General features: G+C 40.2%; 2 protein-coding genes across 2 annotated transcripts in view; one reads left to right on the top strand and one right to left on the bottom strand.

Annotated features, from left to right (window-relative positions):
• Positions 1-99: 99 nt before the first annotated feature.
• Positions 100-6,637, bottom strand: LOC115166858 (selenoprotein S-like). The gene is made up of 6 exons (XM_029720744.1): positions 6,419-6,637; positions 3,496-3,627; positions 3,071-3,177; positions 2,399-2,488; positions 1,862-1,934; positions 100-1,070 (listed from the first exon to the last, which is right to left on the bottom strand). The coding sequence occupies exons 1-6, from the start codon at positions 6,510-6,512 to the stop codon at positions 988-990; spliced, it is 579 nt and encodes a 192-aa protein (XP_029576604.1). The 5' UTR covers positions 6,513-6,637; the 3' UTR covers positions 100-987.
• A 3,278-nt stretch (positions 6,638-9,915) lies between these two features.
• Positions 9,916-19,668, top strand: part of LOC115166857 (protein mono-ADP-ribosyltransferase PARP14-like) — a 52,964-nt gene continuing 43,211 nt past the window's right edge. The window contains 2 exon segments of the mRNA XM_029720743.1: positions 9,916-10,139; positions 17,794-17,897. Coding sequence (XP_029576603.1) covers positions 9,968-10,139; positions 17,794-17,897 — 276 coding nt within the window. The 5' untranslated portion in view covers positions 9,916-9,967.

Here is a 19,668-nt window from a genome sequence, read left to right as displayed (position 1 = left end):
CATGGAGTTGGCAGGTGTATGATTACTCCACTGGACCATTACATTAGCTATTGTGTGTCGTCAGTCAGCCTCCCCATCAAACATCACAGATAAGTTATCTACGTATCTATAATATCTTTATTATGATAAAAAGGTGCAGGTCAGTTTATTTCTCAGTAACTAAAATTGCTTGATGATCATTGATATTCCAATAAATAACACGATGACTAACAGTTACATCTGATTTATGTAATTGTATAAAAAGCAGTACGGTGCACAGCACTACTAAAGCCATCTGGCTAGCATCTACTCTCGCAACATGAAGCCTTGGTAGGCAGCGCACATTTTAAAGTTTACACAGATGCCAACCCCAAAAGAAGACAAGAAAACACACATACACACAGTTACACTGAAAGTCATCAGCCAAACCCACTGGCACAGATGCCATTTACGGGAATAGCATCATTAGAAACTGTCATACTCAGAAGGCCTTCTCAGGTGTCCTGAAATAAGATGATTCAATAAGCCAAAATTTGAATGTGGAAACAAGACAATCGTTTTCAACACTGGTTAGTTTGAAGTTGTCCAAAGGCATTAAAACAGAAAGGATTCATCGTTATCATGTGGCAACACATTGTATTTTTTGACAATGCTAATATTACTGAGGCAACATGATCTAAAACAGACAGTTGTGAAACCAATCCCTAAACCCAAACACAGAGTTACAAATAACAGATTGATTTAGATCAATAACTAAGAGGGCTTTGAGATCGCTGGCAGCTTCCTTCAGTAGGTCAGTGTGTGTGTGATTCGGACGGGTCAAAGATCAGAGTTCACAGGTCACCTCAGAGTAGGCACAAATCACACCTAGCCACAGATACAGGGTCAGATATTTCTTCCATCGTCCTAGTAATTCAGGTTAGGAACGACGGTAGGGTAATCTGATCCTAGATCTGGGTTAAGGGGGAGATGTCGACCCTGAGCCTGTGGCTCTGACCTCCTTTAACCTCATCCGCCGCCAGCTGACGGCCCTCTCCTTCCTGGTCTCCACGCACAGGATCCACCTCCCTCGCCGCTCAGGGGATTAAAGCCTGAAATACACACAGCAGGGCAGAATGTAGGTTACTGGCACAGAGAGGAGATGGAGGACGCCAGCGTCACCTACCTACTACTTATTCCTTAAAGGAGCAACGTCACATTTTAGCCATTTTCTTTGTAAAGACACTGTTTGGATATCCCCCCCCCAAAAAAGCTTAGTACTGCTTCTTACCGGATCATAATCCAAAAAACATCAGTTGCAAGGATGGACATTTTGTATCGCTAATGTTTTTGAAATACAAAACATTAGCAATATTATCTGTTTTCCTGTATCGTAATACAGAGATGTACACAACTCGCAAGACCAACTAGTTGCAGTACAAAGCTACTTTGCAGCGTTGCGCAGTGTTCAATTGTTTTTCTTTTGTGGATTTCATTCCTTCGTTACTACTGGTATGTACTTTATGTTTGACACCATTTGCAGGTGGAAATGTTAAATGTATAACCTTTGAATAGGTTTCAGTAAGAATAGCAGTGCTTTTTATTTACAGTAAGATTAGTGCCTTGCATGAATATGAAAGTTGCTCATCATTGCATGGATGCAGAAACGGATCTAGTAGGATTCAGAACCCGTTTAATTACTTTAACAGTGAGCATGATGTCTAAGGTTTTATTTTTTGTGAACAATTATATTTCCCTTGTGACCCAATTAAAAAAAACTATCAAAAATGTAATTACACTTAACCCCCTTTTTGTGTTGCTTACACACCCTCCCAGCCATTAAACATACTTCTGGAAGCCCCCAATTACAATACTGCTCTCATCATCAAATATGTCAACATACCACTGCTCCGTAGGGGCTTCTTGTCAGTCTTTGGTTTCAACACTGTAGTCGATGTGCTGGCCTCTTCAGTGTTCTGAAGTGTTACATCATAATAATAATTATGAGCTATTTTCATTTACAGACAAGAAACCTCAGTGCTTACATGAAACCCATGAACAAATCTACGACTTATGTAATATGTCTGAGACAGAAATTTCTTCATGGTCAGGATGGACATGGTCAGGAAAAACTCTGGGTGCTAATCACGACTTACCACAGCCAAGAGATTTTTCTGACCCCGTGACCTGCCCGGAAAAAAAACTCCTGACTCTGCCATAATGTCTATCAAATGGTGCATTTACTTTGCATTTTATGTATGGTGGTCCTGTATGAATCAGTTGGTAGAGCATGGCGCTTGCAATACCAGGGTTGTGCGTTCGATTCCCAGGCCCACACATATGTGAAATGTATGCATGCAAGTCGCTTTGGATAAAAGCGTCTGCTAAATGGCATATGGTATGTATGTTACTTAGGCCTATGATAGAGAAAGCAGCTTACCTGGGCTGTCTTTGCTTTTCCTCTGTAACTCCTCCCCTCTTTCATGCTGTCATACATCTCAATTTTCTGTTGTCTCTTCTCCTCCTCCAGCTATCACGCGGCAAACAAAAGACAAGTACCAAAAAGTCTTCAAGATCAGATTTGGCAGGGACAACGGGCAAACTTGTTTGTGGTGCCTGGGGTTTTAGATCTGTGTTAAAGGCCCAGTGCAGTCAAAAATGTGACTTTCCTATGCTTTACATATTTATTTCCACACCATGAGGTTGGAATAATACTGTGAAAACGATGATAATGCCCTTTTAGTGTGAGAGCTGTTTGAAAAGGCCGCCTGAAATTTCCACCTGTTTTGGTGGGACGGAGTTTTGACATCACCAGGCGTTAAATTAGTTAACAGGCCAATAAGAAAGAGTTCCAAACCTCTCTGCCAATAACAGATAGTTTTCCCCTCCCAACTCAGACCACTCCCAGACAGTCCTAGCAAAATTCTTGCTTGAGAAATTGCTCTTTGCTAAGAAGCCATGGCCCATGTATGGTCCGTCCATGGCCCATGTATGGTCCGTCCATGGCCCATGTATGGTCCGTCCATGGCCCATGTATGGTCCGTCCATGGCCCATGTATGGTCCGTCCATGGCCCATGTATGGTCCGTCCATGTGAAAGGTGTCACTTATACCTGTTGTTGTTTCAGCCTGAAGAGGGCCGCCTTGGCATCCAGCTCCTCCTGCATTCTTCTCCTGGACGCCTCCAGTGCCTCTTGTCTCCTCACCACTGCATTGGGATCTGCAAGATTTTTTTTTAAAGATTGGATGATATTACTGACTCCATTAATTCCATGGCATTCTGAGATTTCGTTCCTGATGTGTCAGTCGCCTGGATGGAATGAGAGCTGGCTCTAGCCTGTGAGTGCCAGTTGGTTTCTGCTTTAGCAAGCTTGTCATTGTCTTGAGAATATGTGGCATTGTTGGAGCTGCAGCAAGAATGCTCATGTCCTAGGTGTGTGTGTGTGTGTGTGCGTGCGTCTGCGTAAGAGACTAAATGTACTTGTTAAACTCAGCGACTTCCTTGGTCAATAAAAAACTGTTGGTTACGGCCACTCACCTTGCACTGCTCCAGAAGCTGAGCTGCTCTGTCCCTGGCTGGCTCTCCTCTTGCTCAGGTGCTGGACCACCAGGTAGACCCCCACACACATGAACAACAGATACCATCCATATTCTGCCAACAATGGTCCGACTGTGGACAGGAAGCAAAATTATGTTGAGGTCTCAACTTACTATTGAGAGTAAGAACAGTAGAATACATCAGGTGCAATTTCGACATTTGGTTGTGCATCAGTAGCTTTTCTCTTTAAGCCATGTCCGCTAACAATTTTTAGATAGCTTAAGCTAACTACCAACCAATCTAAACAAGTAGTAATCCTGGCCGAATACAGACCGGGCATGAAGGGCACGTGCCCAGGGGCCCTGACCTCCAGGGGGCCCCTATTGATTTTGTTAGTCATGCACACTCATATTACATTAACATGGCATAATTCATTACAAAATGTGTATAATTGCAGGGAAAAAATGTTGATCCACTCCACGGCAAAACGGGTAGAAATTGCAGGAAATAAGCTGTGAAACGGCACATTTTTTCTCTGTCCCATGGCAAAATGAGTAGAATTGCATGAAATGTGTTGTAACATTGCAAAGTTCTCTCCATACCAAAGTGTAGGATTGCAGAAAACTTGCTTTAAAGCGGCAACATTCGCTCTACGGCCCTTGGCAAAATGGGTAGAATTGCAGGAAATGAACTTAAAACACAACAACAACAACAAAAAATTCTCCAACATCAAAAGAGGGACCACTAAAATGTTTTCACGTGATGTGGGGGGCCCCCCAATCAAATCTTGCTTAGGGTTCTCAAATGGCTAGAACCAGCCCTGAGTATTGACATTTACATGCTGACCAGACCGGACACGTCGCGTGCGTCGCAAAATAAATTTAGAAATCCATGTTATTCAATTATTGCACCCACAAAGACGAACTGTTTTGCCGGTAGTTGTGGTAATACTATGAAAGTTTAGATGCCGATCACCATATAAGTTCAACGATGAAAAAGCCTGGAAGGAGGAGAGGTGACTAGAAACGAGTCGGCTGGCCGTTTTGTGTGTGGATTAATTTGTCGGAGTAGAGGACCTTGTGCAGTTCAGGTAAAATAACAACTCAATGTTTATATCCCAGGACAAATTAGCTAGCAACAGCAAGCTAGCTAAATAGGACAAATTAGCTAGCAACAGCAAGCTGCAAGCTAACTAGCTAAATTGCCATACATGTTTAATGCTTTTCGATCTGTCCCCAAATGAATGTCATTGGTTCAGAGTTTGTTTTGATATTTTAACCTGCGTGTCGTGATCGCGTTTGGTGTAGGGGGACAAAATAAATGTATGCACGATAGCGCACGTGCGCAGCCGGTTTGGGTTCCGTGTTAGGCTGTGACAACGAAAAGGCAGCAGACAGACCTACAGTATGTTTTAGCAGGGTGACCTGCTTTGGAACGATACAAAAAAAGGTGTCTAACAGATTGTGAACCCGGGGACAATAAATAGAACACGTATTTGGTTAGGGTGTAGGGGCAGATTAATGTAATCCTGTTTTCAGGAGATTTGATTATCTATTTACTTTATTTAGTCTGATCAGAGGAAAAAAAATCTCATTCTTAACATGGGCTAAAATATAGGGTGATGAATACGATGTCAGCAATAACACAACTGTTATTCCCAACACTTATTTTATTATTCCACTTCTTCCCTATGTTGCCAGTGTAATCACATATTCAAAATCTGATATGACTACTTGAGACTTTGAAAATGAATTGTACGAGGCTATGTATTTTTGCAGCCATTCATGGACAGTTTTGAATAGATCATACAAAATAAAAAGCATTGATATGAAATGCTCCAGGAATCAAATAAACGTCACATTCTAGTATTGTGCACATGCTAGGCAGAGATGCTAGGGGGCTCAACCCATCATATTTTGTCTACATAAAGTAAGATGATGGCCAGAACCTATATAGATATTTATTAGATGTTTCCTTGAAGGTTGGGTGATTGAGAAATGTATTGTTATAATAAGAACATTTTCAAAAGACCCAGCACTTGGGAAACAAAGCAACTTAAATTATAAAACTATTAGTTTCCTCATTTCACCTTGCCGAGATGAAAGAGAATATTGATTATCCATAAGTACAGGGACCACCAACCCTCCTGGTGAGCAGGCAGGAATTTCTTCCAGACCAATTTTAAAGTGAATTCACCCAAATGACAAAATACTGAAAACGTTTGTGTCCTTACCTTGAAGGCAGTCTATAGACAAGGAGACTACAATCTATGATTTTGTTACCCACTGCCATCAACATTAGAATTTCCTGTGCAGAGCTTTGGTGTAGTGGTAACACTCCCGTACTTTCCACCTGAGAACAGGTATCAATCCCTGCTTCCAACCTCCCCACTGTCTCACATTTGCCCGTCTCCCCATCTCATTACTGTCTGAATAGTGTCAAACAATCAAAACAAATTAAAATAAATAAAATATTAGCATACATTTCAGCCACCCAAAATCTCAAAGTAACAAAATCGTAAAATGTTGAGTGTATATTCCATTTTCTAAGCATCCTGATTCCTGAATACACCTGACCGGTGTTATTTGTTACCCTGGTCATAGGCCTAAACCATGTCAAAATACGTAATTGCAGGAAATAAGCTTTAAAAGAGTAAAATGTTCTCACATAGCAAATTTAACTCCAAGCTTTCTTCAAAAGTTGGCAACCCTGTCAATGAATGATGCGTCTCTGTATCTAGTTATTTTGCTACTGTAGCTAACCATCTTAGCCTACACTAGCTAACTACAACACTGATATTACTAGCTAGCTGCATTATTAGCTTTAGTCTTTGATGGATATCTAGCCAGGCCAGCTAGGCTTGGTAAACAAGCCAGAAAACTGACAGATGTGCAGCTGATATTAGCTAGCCAATTTAAGTTACCAGTTTGTTGCAGGAAACTTAAATCCTGGTTTCCAAGGGGTGTCTTCTGTATTTCTGGTCCACCTTCGTCCTCAATGGTAACATCGTCGTCCATTTCTAAACGTATTGGTGACTCTATAGTCCTTTAATTATGCGTTTCAATGTCACCACAGCTCCAACTAGCTACTTTTCCATGTTTCGTGAGTTGACAAAAAATGCAATTTCCTGGTCTGTCTTATAAACACCACGCCAGTAAAGATGACGTGGAAGCCTCTCGTGTTTCTGTGTAAGACACCAGTCACACACTAGGTGGTGGCAGAGTCCAATAAATGTATCCTAGCAAGCGGAACTAGACGTCAATACACACTAACTTAGTCCTTTCAAAAAGTGCTACACTTATCAGTCATGCCGCTTTTCATTCTATAAACTGGAAGGTAAAAATTAAGCATAGACCTGACCTGTGAGGTCAGTACAGTTTACTCCACAAGTAGCCTACCCATTCACCCATCTACATAGTAGCACAGTGTGCAGAGTCAGTTTCTTTCAAATAAAATAAGTCATGCCTTGTATGCCACAGTTGTAGACGAACAGTGAAATGCTAATTTACAGGTCATTTTCCAACAATGCAGAGTTAAAGATACAAAATAAAATAGTGACACAAGGAACAATTACACAGTGAATAACAATAACAAGTAAATATAGCATGGCTATATACAGGAAGTAGCAGTACCGAGTCGATGTGCAGGGGTACAAGGTAATTGAAGTAGTTATGTACATATAGGTAGGGGTAAAGTGACTAGGCAACAGGATAGATAAGACAGTAGCAGCAGCGTATGTAGTGAGTGTGAAAGTGTGTGTGAATGTGTGTATGGCGTCAGTATGCATGTGTGCGCGTGTTGGGGTGTCAGTGTATGCATGTGTGAGTGTGTGGGTAGAGTCCAGTGTGTGGGTAGAGTCCAGTGTGTGGGCATAAAGTCAGTGCAAAAAATGGTCAATGCAGGTAGTCTGGGTAACCATTTGATTACCCCCACAGCATGATGCTGCCACCACCATGCTTCACCTTGGGGATTGTGACAGGTTTCCTTCCGACATGACGGTTGGCATTCAGGCCAAAGACTTGAAACTTGGTCTCATCAGACCAGAGAATCTTGTTTCTCATGGTCTGAGAGTCTTGAGGTGCCTTTTGGCAAACTCCAAGTGGGCTGTCATGTGCCTTTTACTGAGGCGTGGCTTCCATCTGGCCACTCTACCATAAAGGCCTGATAGGTGGAGTGCTGCAGAGATGGTTGTCCTTCTGGAAGGTTCTCCCATCTCCACAGAAGAACTCTAAAGCACTGTCAGAGTGACCATTGGGTTCTTGGTCACCTCCCTGACCAAGGCCCTTCTCCCCAGATTCCTCAGTTTGGCCGGGCGGCCAGCTCTAGGAAGTCTTGGTGGTTCCAAACTTCTTCCATTGAAGAATGATGGAGGCCACTGTGTTCTTGGGGACCTTAAATGCTGCAGAAATGTTTGGGTACCATTTCCCAGATCTGTACCCCGACACATTCCTGTCTCGGCGCTCTACGGACAATTCCTTTGACCTCATGGCTTGGTTTTTGCTCTGACGTGCACTGTCAACTGTGGGACATTATAAAGACAGGTGTGTGCCTTTCCAAATAATGTCCAATCAATTGAATTTACCACAGGTGGACTCTAATCAAGTTGTAGAAACATTTCAAGGATGATCAACGGAAACAGGATGCACCTGAGCTCAATTTCGAGTCTCATAGCTAAGGGCCTGAATACTTATGTAAATGTGATATTTCCGTTTTTATATAATACATTTGCAAAAATTTCTAAAAAACAGTTTTTGCTTTGTTATTATGGAATATTGTGTAGAGATTGCTGAAGATTTGTTTTTATTTAATCTATTTTAGAATAAGGCTGTAACGTAACAAAATGTGGACAAAGTCAATTGGTCTGAATACTTTTCGAAGGCACTGTAACTGCTACATATCAATACAGCATTATGTACTGAACAAAAATATAAAGGGCAGAGGGCATAGACTTGGGAGGGCATAGGCCCACCCACTTGGGAGCCAGGCCCACCCACTGAGGAGCCAGGCCCAGCCAATCAGAATGAGTTTTTCCCCACAAAATGGCATTATTACAGACAGAAATACTCCTCAGTTTCATCAGCTCTCCGGGTGGCTGGTGTCAGACAATCCCGCAGGTGAAGAAGCCCTATGTGGAGGTCCTGGGCTTGAGTGGTTTCACATGGCCTGCGGTTGTGAGGCCGGTTGGACGTGTTTCCAAGTTCTCTAAAATGACGTCGGAGGCGGCTTATGGTAGAAAAAGTAACAATTATCTGGCAACAGCTCTTGTGGACATTCCTGCAGTCAGCATGCCAATTGCACACTCCCTCAAAACTTGAGACATCTGTGTCATTGTGTTCTGTGACAAAACTGCACATTTTAGAGTGCCCTTTTATTTCCCCCTGCATAGGGTGAACCTGTGCAATGATCATGCTGTTTAATCAGCTTCTTGATATGCCACACCTGTCGGGTAGATGGATTATCTTGGAAAAGGAGAAATGCTCACTAACAGGGATATAAACAAATTTGTGCACAAAATTTGAGAGAAATAAGCTTTTTGTGCATAACGAACATTTCTGGTAACTTTTATCTCAGCTCATGAAACATGGGACCAACACTTTATATGTTGCATTTATATATTTTTCAGTAAATAATTTCCCATGTTGCATTTTACTGGATTTTTCCCACCTGCGATATGAATATCGGGTCGCGACTGAGGCGACCCGGTGAGTTTTCCATACCAAAACAAAACCAGTTGACAACCACCGCTTTACACAATTATATTATGTTCATAGCTGAAAGTAAAGGTGCAGCCCTTGGTTGTTTTTTTCATTGACTTAAAGGAATCATTTAAGTACTTATGTCATGTGGTGGTTGGGGAAAAGAGCTGGATGTTTAACATACAACTCTTTCCTTTTATCTTAGTTCAATTTGACAAGGTAAATAAAATGAAATAAAAAGGTGATTTAAAAAAAACGAGATTTCTCTCATATAAATAGATTAGTGTTATATACTGTTTTTTGTTTTAAGCCTTTCACAAACCTTAACCCTAAACTATCCCTTAACCCTATCCCTAACCATTCAGAATTAATGCCTAAAATGACATTTTAGTTTCACTTTATGTAGAGTTTGACTTACAGCTAAGATAAGGGACCACATGGATAAAATGAAAACGTCTTGACAAATTCTGTTGCAGCAGTTTTGTCACCAAGTATGACACATTTTTGTGCATTCCTGAAAATAAAGGATTTACTACACAGCCCTTAGTTGTTGTTTTTTTCATTGTCTTGAAGGAATCATTTCTGTGATCTGTTTATTTGTAATCTACTGTATGTTATGTTGCTGCAATATAATGTTTCATTGTCAAATAAGATCTTTTTTCACAAAAACATAAGCGAAAGTGAAACCAGTAAGAACACACCACACCCTGCAGTGAATACGCTGTCTATCTCTACAGCAGCCTACAGATTTGTTCATTCATTGATGGCCAGCAGCAATGGCAGAAGCATACTCATTCTCTCTGCTTGTTGAGCTAGGAAACCCTGATGTCCCCAAAGTACAAAACAAGTTGATCAAATATTTCCAGAGTAAAAAGTCCAACGGTGGTGATTGTCTAGTTGAAGTCTCAAATGGACAAAGAGCAGTTGTGTGGTTCCGGACAGAGGAGGGTAAGTTTTATAAAAGTTCACTTGTTTTTCCACAAATTATACAGGTTATGTGCATATTGAAATCAAAGGCATAAGGCTGTTTATAAGATACACTATTATGAAATAACAACCCTCATTTATTTTCATTGTCCTAATGGAAGGGTTATATGTAAGCTAAATATGTGAAGACACTCTGTCACGTCCTGACCAGTAAAGGGGTCATTTGTCATTGTAGTATGGTCAGGGAGTGGCAGTTTTCATTGTCTATGTTCGTTTTCTGTGTGGCCGAGTATGGTTTCCAATCAGAGGCAGATTTCTTTCGTTAGACCTTACAGTGAAATGCTTACTTACAGGCTCTAACCAATAGTGCAAAAAAGGTATTAGGTGAACAATAAGTAAGTAAAGAAATAAAAACAACAGTAAAAAGACAGTGAAAAATAACAGTAGCATGGCTATATACAGTAGCGAGGCTATAAAAGTAGCGAGGCTACATACTGACACCGGTTAGTCAGGCTGATTGAGGTAGTATGTACATGTAGATATGATTAAAGTGACTATGCATATATGATGAACAGAGAGTAGCAGTAGCGTAAAAGTGTGGGTGACGGGTCACAATGCAGATAGCCCGGTTAGCCAATGTGCGGGAGCACTGGTTGGTCGGGCCAATTGAGGTAGTATGTACATGAATGTATAGTTAAAGTGACTATGCATATATGATAAACACATATACCATGTTAAATCAGAAGGACATTTGAATTATGCAATTAACACATTGAGACACATCATTTTCTGAAATGTGTATTTTCTGTACATATTTTAAATAGAAAAATATATTTAGTTTTGAATAGGCTTTCTGTAAATTATTGTAGGCTATGCCTATGATAATTGGGTCGGTCCACCAATTGAGTACCTTTTGGGTAGTGTAACTTGGTCCAAAAAAATAATGTTATTTCACACTTTCACATTGTCATAAAGAGCACATGTTCAACTAAAAGAAAAAACATGTTTTCCCACCTGAAGAATAAACGACTCGCTATTATGTGTCAAATAAAGTAACAGGGTTGACTGTAACAGTGTTGACCGTAACAGGGTTGACGATTTAATCGGTGCAGGAAGAGGCTTCCAGAGAATTCTGAACAGCAGCCACAGTTTATTCTAGTGAAACTAGTCAGAAGAAAAGTGAAAGTTGAAAGATTTCACCACACCCTGCAGTAAACATCTGTCTACTTTTTCTTACTTTCTGCCCCCAATGTTCTTACTAGGGTAACTTTGATGTATAGATGATTCAAATCATATGATCCACACCAGATGAGGTTATGTGCATAATGAAATCAAATGCATAAGGCTGTTTATGAGATACACTATTATGAAATAACAACCCTTATTTCATTTCATTTGTCCCAACGGAAAGGTCAAATGTAGGCTAATTACATTGGGACTATCATTGTGTTTAGTTGCAAAAAATCGTTTAGTTTTATCTATTTTCTATGAATTTTCAGTTTTTCTTGAAATTTCTTTGTAGGCTATATATCCTTGAAAATGATGCTGCTTCATGATCTGCCCGTTTGTCTCGTCCAGACACGTTAATTAATTATACAGTGGAGATCATATTGCAATATTGTAACAATTTTGCAAATGTCAGAGATAATGTCTAGATCACAGGAGGTTGGTGGACCCTTAATTGGGGATGACGGGCTTGTGGTAATGGCTGGAGCGGAATTGGTGGAATGGTATCAAATACATCAAACACACGGTTTGATGCCATTCCATTTGAGCTGTCCTTCCCCTCAGCAGCCTCCACTGGTCCAGATGCTTTTTACAGTGAAGATGAAGTTTATAAGTTGCATGGATGGGCAAATGTATTAGTATTAGTAGCAGTAGTACAGTAGTAGTAGTAGCAGTAGTGTGTTGCTAGGTAACGATGTAGACAATGGCACTTCTTATGAATGTACTGGCCACGTGTGTGTTGCCTAGTATATTATGGGCAGGATAGGCTCTAACAATGGGAATTCCAAACCACCCACTGTATAAAATAGTTTCACATAGGAAGATTGAAGATTCAACAAAGCACATTTGAATTCTGCAATTTCCATGGAAGAATATTAAATCATGTCTGGTTTCGAATATGTATTCTGTAAATTATTGTTGGCTACAATTTTTGCTGTTGAATAAAACATGCCATTGTCCTATAAAGACCACTACACAAAGTATTGTTATAACTTTTTTGTGTGTATCAAGAATGGTCCACCACCCAAAGGACATCCAGCCAACTTGACACAACTGTGGGAAGCATTGGAGTCAACATGGGCCAGCATCCCTGTGGAACGCTTTCAACACCTTGTAGAGTCCATGTCCCAACGAATTGAGGCTTTGTACACTTAGTGTATATCTGCTTTTTATTACTTTATGCCCCAAACGTTCTTACTAAAGTAACCTTTGCCTACTTAAAGTTGTGTAGCCCTTTCCTGCAGTCAACTACCAAAAGCACCCTCTTTGGCCTCAAGAGTTTGGCCTTTTATTTATATATATATATATATTAGTACCAGTCAAAACTTTGGACACACCTACTCATTCCAGGGTTGTTCTTCATTTTTACTATTTTGTACATGAATTAACACATATTGAATCATTAAGTAAGCAAAAAAGGGTATATTCTAGATTCTTCAAAGTAGCCACCCTTTGCCTTGAAGACAGCTTTGCACACTATTGGCATTCTCTCCCAGCTTCATGAGGTAGTCACCTGGAATGCATTACAATTAAAACTTCTTAGGGCTCAAATCCCGTTAATGGACAGCCAGTGAAAGTGCAAAAAATTCAAACAACAGAAATCTCATAATTAAAATTCCTCAAACATACAAGTATTATACACCATTTTAAAGATAAACTTCTTGTTAATCCAGCCACAGTGTCTGATTTCAAAAAGGCTTTACGGCGAAAGCATACCATATGATTATGTTAGGTCAGCGCCTAGTCACAAAAAAACATACAGCCATTTTCCAGCCAAAGAGAGGAGTCACAAAAAGCAGAAATAGAGATAAAATTAATCACTAACCTTTGATGATCTTCATCAGATGGCACTCATAGGACTTCATGTTACACAATACATGTATGTTTGTTCGATAAAGTTCATATTTATATTCAAAAATCTCAGTTTACATTGGCACGTTACGTTCAGTAATGTTTTGCCTCCAAAACATCCAGTGATTTTACAGGGAGCCACATCAATTTACAGAAATACTCATCATAAACGTTGATATAAGATACAAGTGTTTTACATAGAATTAAAGATACACTTCTCCTTAACCTGTCTGGGCAAGGGGGCAGTATTTTCACGGCCGGATGAAAAACGTACCCAATTTAAACAGGTTACTACACTGGCCCAGAAACTAGAATATGCATATTATTAGTAGATTTGGATACAAAACACTAAAACTGTTTGAATGGTGTCTGTGAGATAGACTACCCCTGGATGCAACCGCTGAGATAGACTACCTCTGTGTCAGACTTTAAAATAGTTTTACGGAGAAAGCACATTTTTCAATATTCTGAGTACATAGCTCAGCCATCATGGTGAGCTATTCATACACCTGCCAAGTTCGGGGCAACCTAAACTCAGAATTAGTATTAGAAATATTCTCTTACCTTTGCTGATCTTCCTCAGAATGCACTCCCAGGACTGCTATTTCCACAATAAATGTTGTTTTTGTTTCGAAATAATCCATATTTATGTACAAATACCTCCGTTTTGTTCGTGCGTACAGATCACTTATCCAAAGGCATAACACGCGAGCGCGGAACGAGAGACGAAAAGTGAAAATGTTCCATTACCGTACTTAGAAGCATGTCAAATGCTGTTTAAAATCAATCTTTATGGTATTTTTAACTTAAAATTAAGATAATATTCCAACCGGACAATAGTATATTCATTCAAGAAGAAAAAGAAGGAACGGCTTGCTCGCGTGACTGCGCATATCCAATCTCTTTGTTGCCAGGCAGACCACTCAGTAACTGAGCTCCTATTATCTGCCCAGTGACAGGAAAATGCTCAAAACACTTTCTGAAGGCTTTAGACAGCCAATGGAAGCCTTAGGAAGTGCAACGTCCCCCACAGACACTGTAGCGTCAATAGAGAATCAAAAGAAGAACTACAATTCTCAGACTTTTCACTTCCTGGTTGGATTTTTCTCAGGTTTATGCCTGCCATATGAGTTCTGTTATACTCACAGACATCATTCACACAGTTTGAGAAACTTCAGAGTGTTTGCTATTGAAATCTACTAATAATATGCATATCTTAGCTTCTGGGCCTGAGTAGCAGGCAGTTTACTCTGGGCATGCTTTTCATCCGAATGTAAAAATACTGCCCCCTAGCCTTAACAGGTGTGCCTTGTTAAAAGTTAATTTGTGGAATTTCTTTCTTTCTTAATGTGTTTGAGCCAATCAGTTGTGTTGTGACAAGATAGATGGGGTATACAGAATATAGCCCTATTTGGTATTAGACCAAGTCCATATTATGGCAAGAACAGCTCAAATAAGCAAAGAGAAACAACAGTCCATCATTACTTTAAGACATGAAGGTAAGTCAATCCTGAACATGTCAAGAACTTTGAAAGTTTCTTCAAGTGCAGTCGCAAAAAACATCAAGCGCTATGATGAATCTGCTCTCATGAGGTCCACCACAGGAAAGGAAAACCCAGAGTTACCTCTCCTGCAGAGGATAAGTTCATTAGAGTTACCAGCCTTAGATTGCAGCCCTTTTGCAGTTCAAGTAACAGATACATCTCAACATCAACTGTTCAGAGGAGACTGCGTGAATCAGGCCTTCATGGTCGAATTGCTGCAAAGAAACGACTTCTAAAGGACACCAATAAGAAGAGACTGCTTGGGCCAAGAAACACAAGCAATGGACATTAGACCGGTCCGATGAGTACAAATTTGAGATTTTTTGGTTCCAACCGCCGCGTCTTTGTGAGATGCAGAGTAGATGAACGGACGATTTCTGCATATTTGGTTCCCACCGTGAAGCATGGAGGATGAGGTGTGATGGTGCTTTGCTGCTGACACTGTCAGTGATTTATTTACAATTCAAGGCACATGTAACCAGCATGGCTACCACAGCATTCCGTAGCGATATGCCATCTCATCTGGTTTGGGCTTAGTGGGACTATCATTTGTTTTTCAACAGGACAATGACCCAACACACCTCCAGACTGTGTAAGGGCTATTTGATCAAGAAGGAGAGTGATGGAGTGCTGCATCAGATGACCTGGCCTCCACAATCACCCAACCTCAACCCAATTGAGATGCTTTGGGATGAGTAGAACTGCAGAGTGTAGGAAAAGCAGCCATCAAGTGCTCAGCATATGTGGGAACTCCTTCAAGACTGTTGGAAAAGCAGTACGGGTGAAGCTGGTTGAGAGAATGCCAAGAGTGTGCAAAGCTGTCATCAAAGCAAAGGGTGGCTACTTTGAAGAATCTAAAATATATTTTGATTTTTTTAACACTTTTTTTGGTTACTACATGATTCCATTTCATAGTTTTGATGTCTTCACTATAATTCTACAATGTAGCAAAGAGTAAAAAATAAAGTGAAACGGTTTTGTTATATCTCAGTTGTCTGTGATGTATATAGTGTAATATTGATATGCAAACTCAAAATGGTATACATTTCAACTCTATATCTGACATGGTACAGGTATCTTACATCTAGATGTTCCGCTAGCGGAATGCCTCGCCAATATCCAATGATAGAGCGTGGCGCGAATTACAAACACCTAAAAAATCCAAAAACTTACATTTTTCAAACATATGACTATTTTACACCATTTTAAAGACAAGACTCTCCTTTATCTAACCACATTGTCCGATTTCAAAAAGGATTTACAACGAAAGCAAAACATTAGATTATGTCAGGAGAGTACCCAGCCAGAAATAATCACACACCCACCCATTTTTCAAGCTAGCATATAATGTCACAAAAACCAAAACCACAGCTAAATGCAGCACTAACCTTTGATGATCTTCATCAGATGACACTCCTAGGACATTATGTTATACAATACATGCATGTTTTGTTCAATCAAGTTCATATTTATATCAAAAACCAGCTTTTTACATTAGCATGTGACGTTCAGAACTAGCATACCCACCGAAAACTTCCGGTGAATTTACTAAATTACTCACGATAAACGTTGACAAAAAACATAACAATTATTTTAAGAATTATAGATACAGAACTCCTTTATGCAATCGCGGTGTCCGATTTTAAAATAGCTTTTCGGTGAAAGCACATTTTTGCAATATTCTGAGTAGATAGCCCGGCCATCATGGCTAGCTATTTTGACATCCACCAAGTTTGGCACTCACCAAACTCAGATTTACTATAAGAAAAATTGGATTACCTTTGCTGTTCTTCGTCAGAATGCACTCCCAGGACTTCTACTTCAACACCCAATGTTGTTTTGGTTCCAAATAATCCATAGTTATATCCAAATAGCTGCGTTTTGTTCTTGCGTTCAAGACACTATCCGAAGGGTGACGCGCCGGAGCGTATCGTGACAAAACATTTGAAAATATTCCATTACCGTACTTCGAAGCATGTCAAACGCTATTTAAAATCAATTTTTATGCGTTTTTTCTCGTAAAATAGCGATAATATTCCAACCGGGAGACCTTGTTTTCGTTCAAACACTGAAAATAGAAAATTGAGTCTTCACATGCACGCGCGCACCAGTGTCATTGTTCTCAGAATGACAACTTTCCAAAACCCCTACTGTTTTTCGCCCAGGGACTGCAGAGTTATCATTCCCCGTTCTGGCGCCTTCTGAGAGCCTATGGGAGCCTTAGAAAATGTCACGTTACAGCAGAGATCCTCTATTTTCGATAAAGAGGCTACAGAAGGCCAAGAAATGGTCAGACAGGGCACTTCCCATATAGAATCTTCTCAGGTTTTGACCTGCCATATGAGTTCTGACATACTCATAGACACCATTCAAACAGTTTTAGAAACTTTAGGGTGTTTTCTATCCAAATCAAATAATTATATGCATATTCTAGTTTCTGGGCAGGAGTAATAACCAGATTAAATCGGGTACGTTTTTTATCCGGCCGTGAAAATACTGCCCCCTATCCTAAACAGGTTAACCATGTGTGTGAGGTGTGTACATTCGTTTTCAAAGTAGATTTTTTGAAAACTACCAAGAAACAATCTGTGTGACCATAATTTGCCCACTGCAGTATTACAATGACATGATGCACACTAGAATATGGCAGTGTTTCTGTCATTGGTAACACGTATCTTCTTCTATCTTTTTGACGGCAATTAATAAAAACCTGCCGTTTACACATGTTGATGTTGTTTACACATGTTGATGTTGTTTACACATGTTGATGTTGGGGGTGATGGTGCTGGAGATTATGAATATGATGTTGAAAAGCAGTTACAGTTCCCTGGTTAGGGTTAGTGGCTAGTTAGTTGAAACACCTACAAAGCACCTGTTTGGTAATATACAAATAAAGTGATACCCAAGGTCAAGTATAGAGAATAGGAATACTGTTGTCTGTAGGAAACAAGAGTTGCTACAAAAAATTCTCATGGCTGCGATTTCAGTTGCTGGTTTCAAACTTTGGAGCTTTATAAATTGGTAAGATTGTGTATTTTCTGTCCCATGCACAGCCAGGCAGAAGGTTCTTGGGAAGCAAGTGCATGAGATCAAGTTGGATCAAGGAATGCTGAAACTGACCGTTCGTCTGCCACCAGATGGGGTCACAAGTTCACAGGTCAGTGGTCCATGAAAATGTCCAATCATGATCCTTTTACAGCCTCAAGACACTGTTGGTGTCCTTTTTCCAAAATCTTATATACAGTACCATGATTTTAAGCGACAGATCAACATTTTCTGGGGAGGAGGGGCTGGTCCAACTCAAGGTGTCATAAAAAAAGTGCACCCCCCTAAACTAAACGGAACACCCTCCCCCCTCATCAAAAACAAAGGAGGACCAAGGCACTCTTCATATAATGAATTAAAATACCTTTATTTGTATGGCATGTTCAATGGCAACAAAGTTTTAAAAATCCTACGCATTTCAGCTGCCTGGCCTTCGTCAGGGAGTACAAAGAAATAATAATACAATGTCCTCTTTTGAACAGCTTTTCCAATTAGCCCTAATTTGATTACACATACCTTTAAGCAAAAAAAGTGAAATACTGTAGCTATGTTATCAAAAAATTCAACTCCAATTAGAAGCATCAGAATGCCTAGAAAGGTAGTTCTAACCTTAAATATGACTGGGAGAAGTGTCAAGAATAGGAAAGCAATATATTCCATAGTACACTAGAACACAGCAAACATGGACAACAACAGTCTAAACATAGCTGAGGGCAATTGAGCAAAATGTCCACTAGATGACAACAAATGGACCTATCACGACCCTACAGGAAGGGTGAGAAATCCATATCTTCATTTAAACCAGGGTACTTAGTGGCCTGTAGTTTGTAAATCCCAAAACTTTCTCTTTGGTTTAACTGTTTAAGACGGTCCCCTTTTCTAATTGAGGCCGGAACATGATCAGTACCCATAGCTTGTAGGGAGGCAGGGTTGCCATGGTGTAAGGACTTGTAGTGCCTTGCCATGGGGTAGTCTTCATTGCCTACCTGTATGGTGTACTTGTGTACCCCTAAGTGGTCTTGAAGGCGTCTCTTTGTCCGTCCAATGTAGAACACCTTGCACTGTGGACATTCCAATCTGTAGATGACATGAGTGGTTTTGCAGTTAATGAAATGCTTGACGTAATACTCCATTTTAGAAGCCGTGTCAACAAAATACTTTTCTGTGCAATATTTCTGCAATGGTTGCACTGGTTACATTTAAAAGAGCCCTTGGGTTTGTGGTCAAGCCAAGTTTTTTGAGAGTCACCAGGAAGATAGCTGTGGACTAATTTGTCATTTAGGGTAGGACATCTCTTAAAGCTTATGACTGGTGGCTCAGGGAAAACTTGGCGTAGTAGCGTATCACTTTGGATGATTCCCCAATTATTTTTTATGATTCTTTTAATATTCTCTGCTTCAGCGCTGTATTTTGTAACAAAATACTCTATCTCTGATGTATCACAAGGCAGTCCCCTTCGCAACAAGTTCTCTCTGTCAAGTAATCCAGCCCTTATACCTACATCTTTCAGGACCTGAACACTGTAGCCCCGATTCAAGAAACGATTCTCCAATTCAGCAGATTTGACACTGTAGTCTGTTACTTGATCGCAAATTCTGCCGACTCTTTAGAATTGGCCATATGGAATGTTCTCTTTTAGCCTTTTGGGGTGAAAGCTGTCTGCCCTCAGAATGGTATTCCCATCTGTAGGCTTCATAAAGATTCATGTGTGCAAACAACAAACAACATTTTTTGTCATCCAAAAAATGAATGTTATCCTTGCTGTACTCCATAGTTAGTTTGATGTTAGGGTTAATGCTGTTAAGGTATTGGTGGAAGGAAATAAGTTAATCTTCTGAGCCGGACCAAAACAGCGTCCCCACCATATAATCCGGTCAAAGAAA

The sequence above is a fragment of the Salmo trutta genome, chromosome 29 (assembly GCF_901001165.1).
Source record: "Salmo trutta chromosome 29, fSalTru1.1, whole genome shotgun sequence".
Classification (NCBI taxonomy): Eukaryota; Metazoa; Chordata; class Actinopteri; order Salmoniformes; family Salmonidae; genus Salmo; species Salmo trutta.
This window is presented reverse-complemented; position numbering and strand designations above follow the sequence as displayed.

Excerpts from the sequence above, each read along its gene's own strand:
- LOC115166858 (XM_029720744.1), bottom strand. The coding sequence starts at position 6,512 with ATGGACGACGATGTTACCATTGAGGACGAAGGTGGACCAGAAATACAG. Across the intron at positions 3,628-6,418 it reads AAGTTTCCTGCAACAAACTG|TCGGACCATTGTTGGCAGAA; the intron begins GTAACTTAAATT and ends TCCTGTCCACAG. Across the intron at positions 1,935-2,398 it reads GAAAAGCAAAGACAGCCCAG|AACACTGAAGAGGCCAGCAC; the intron begins GTAAGCTGCTTT and ends GTAACACTTCAG.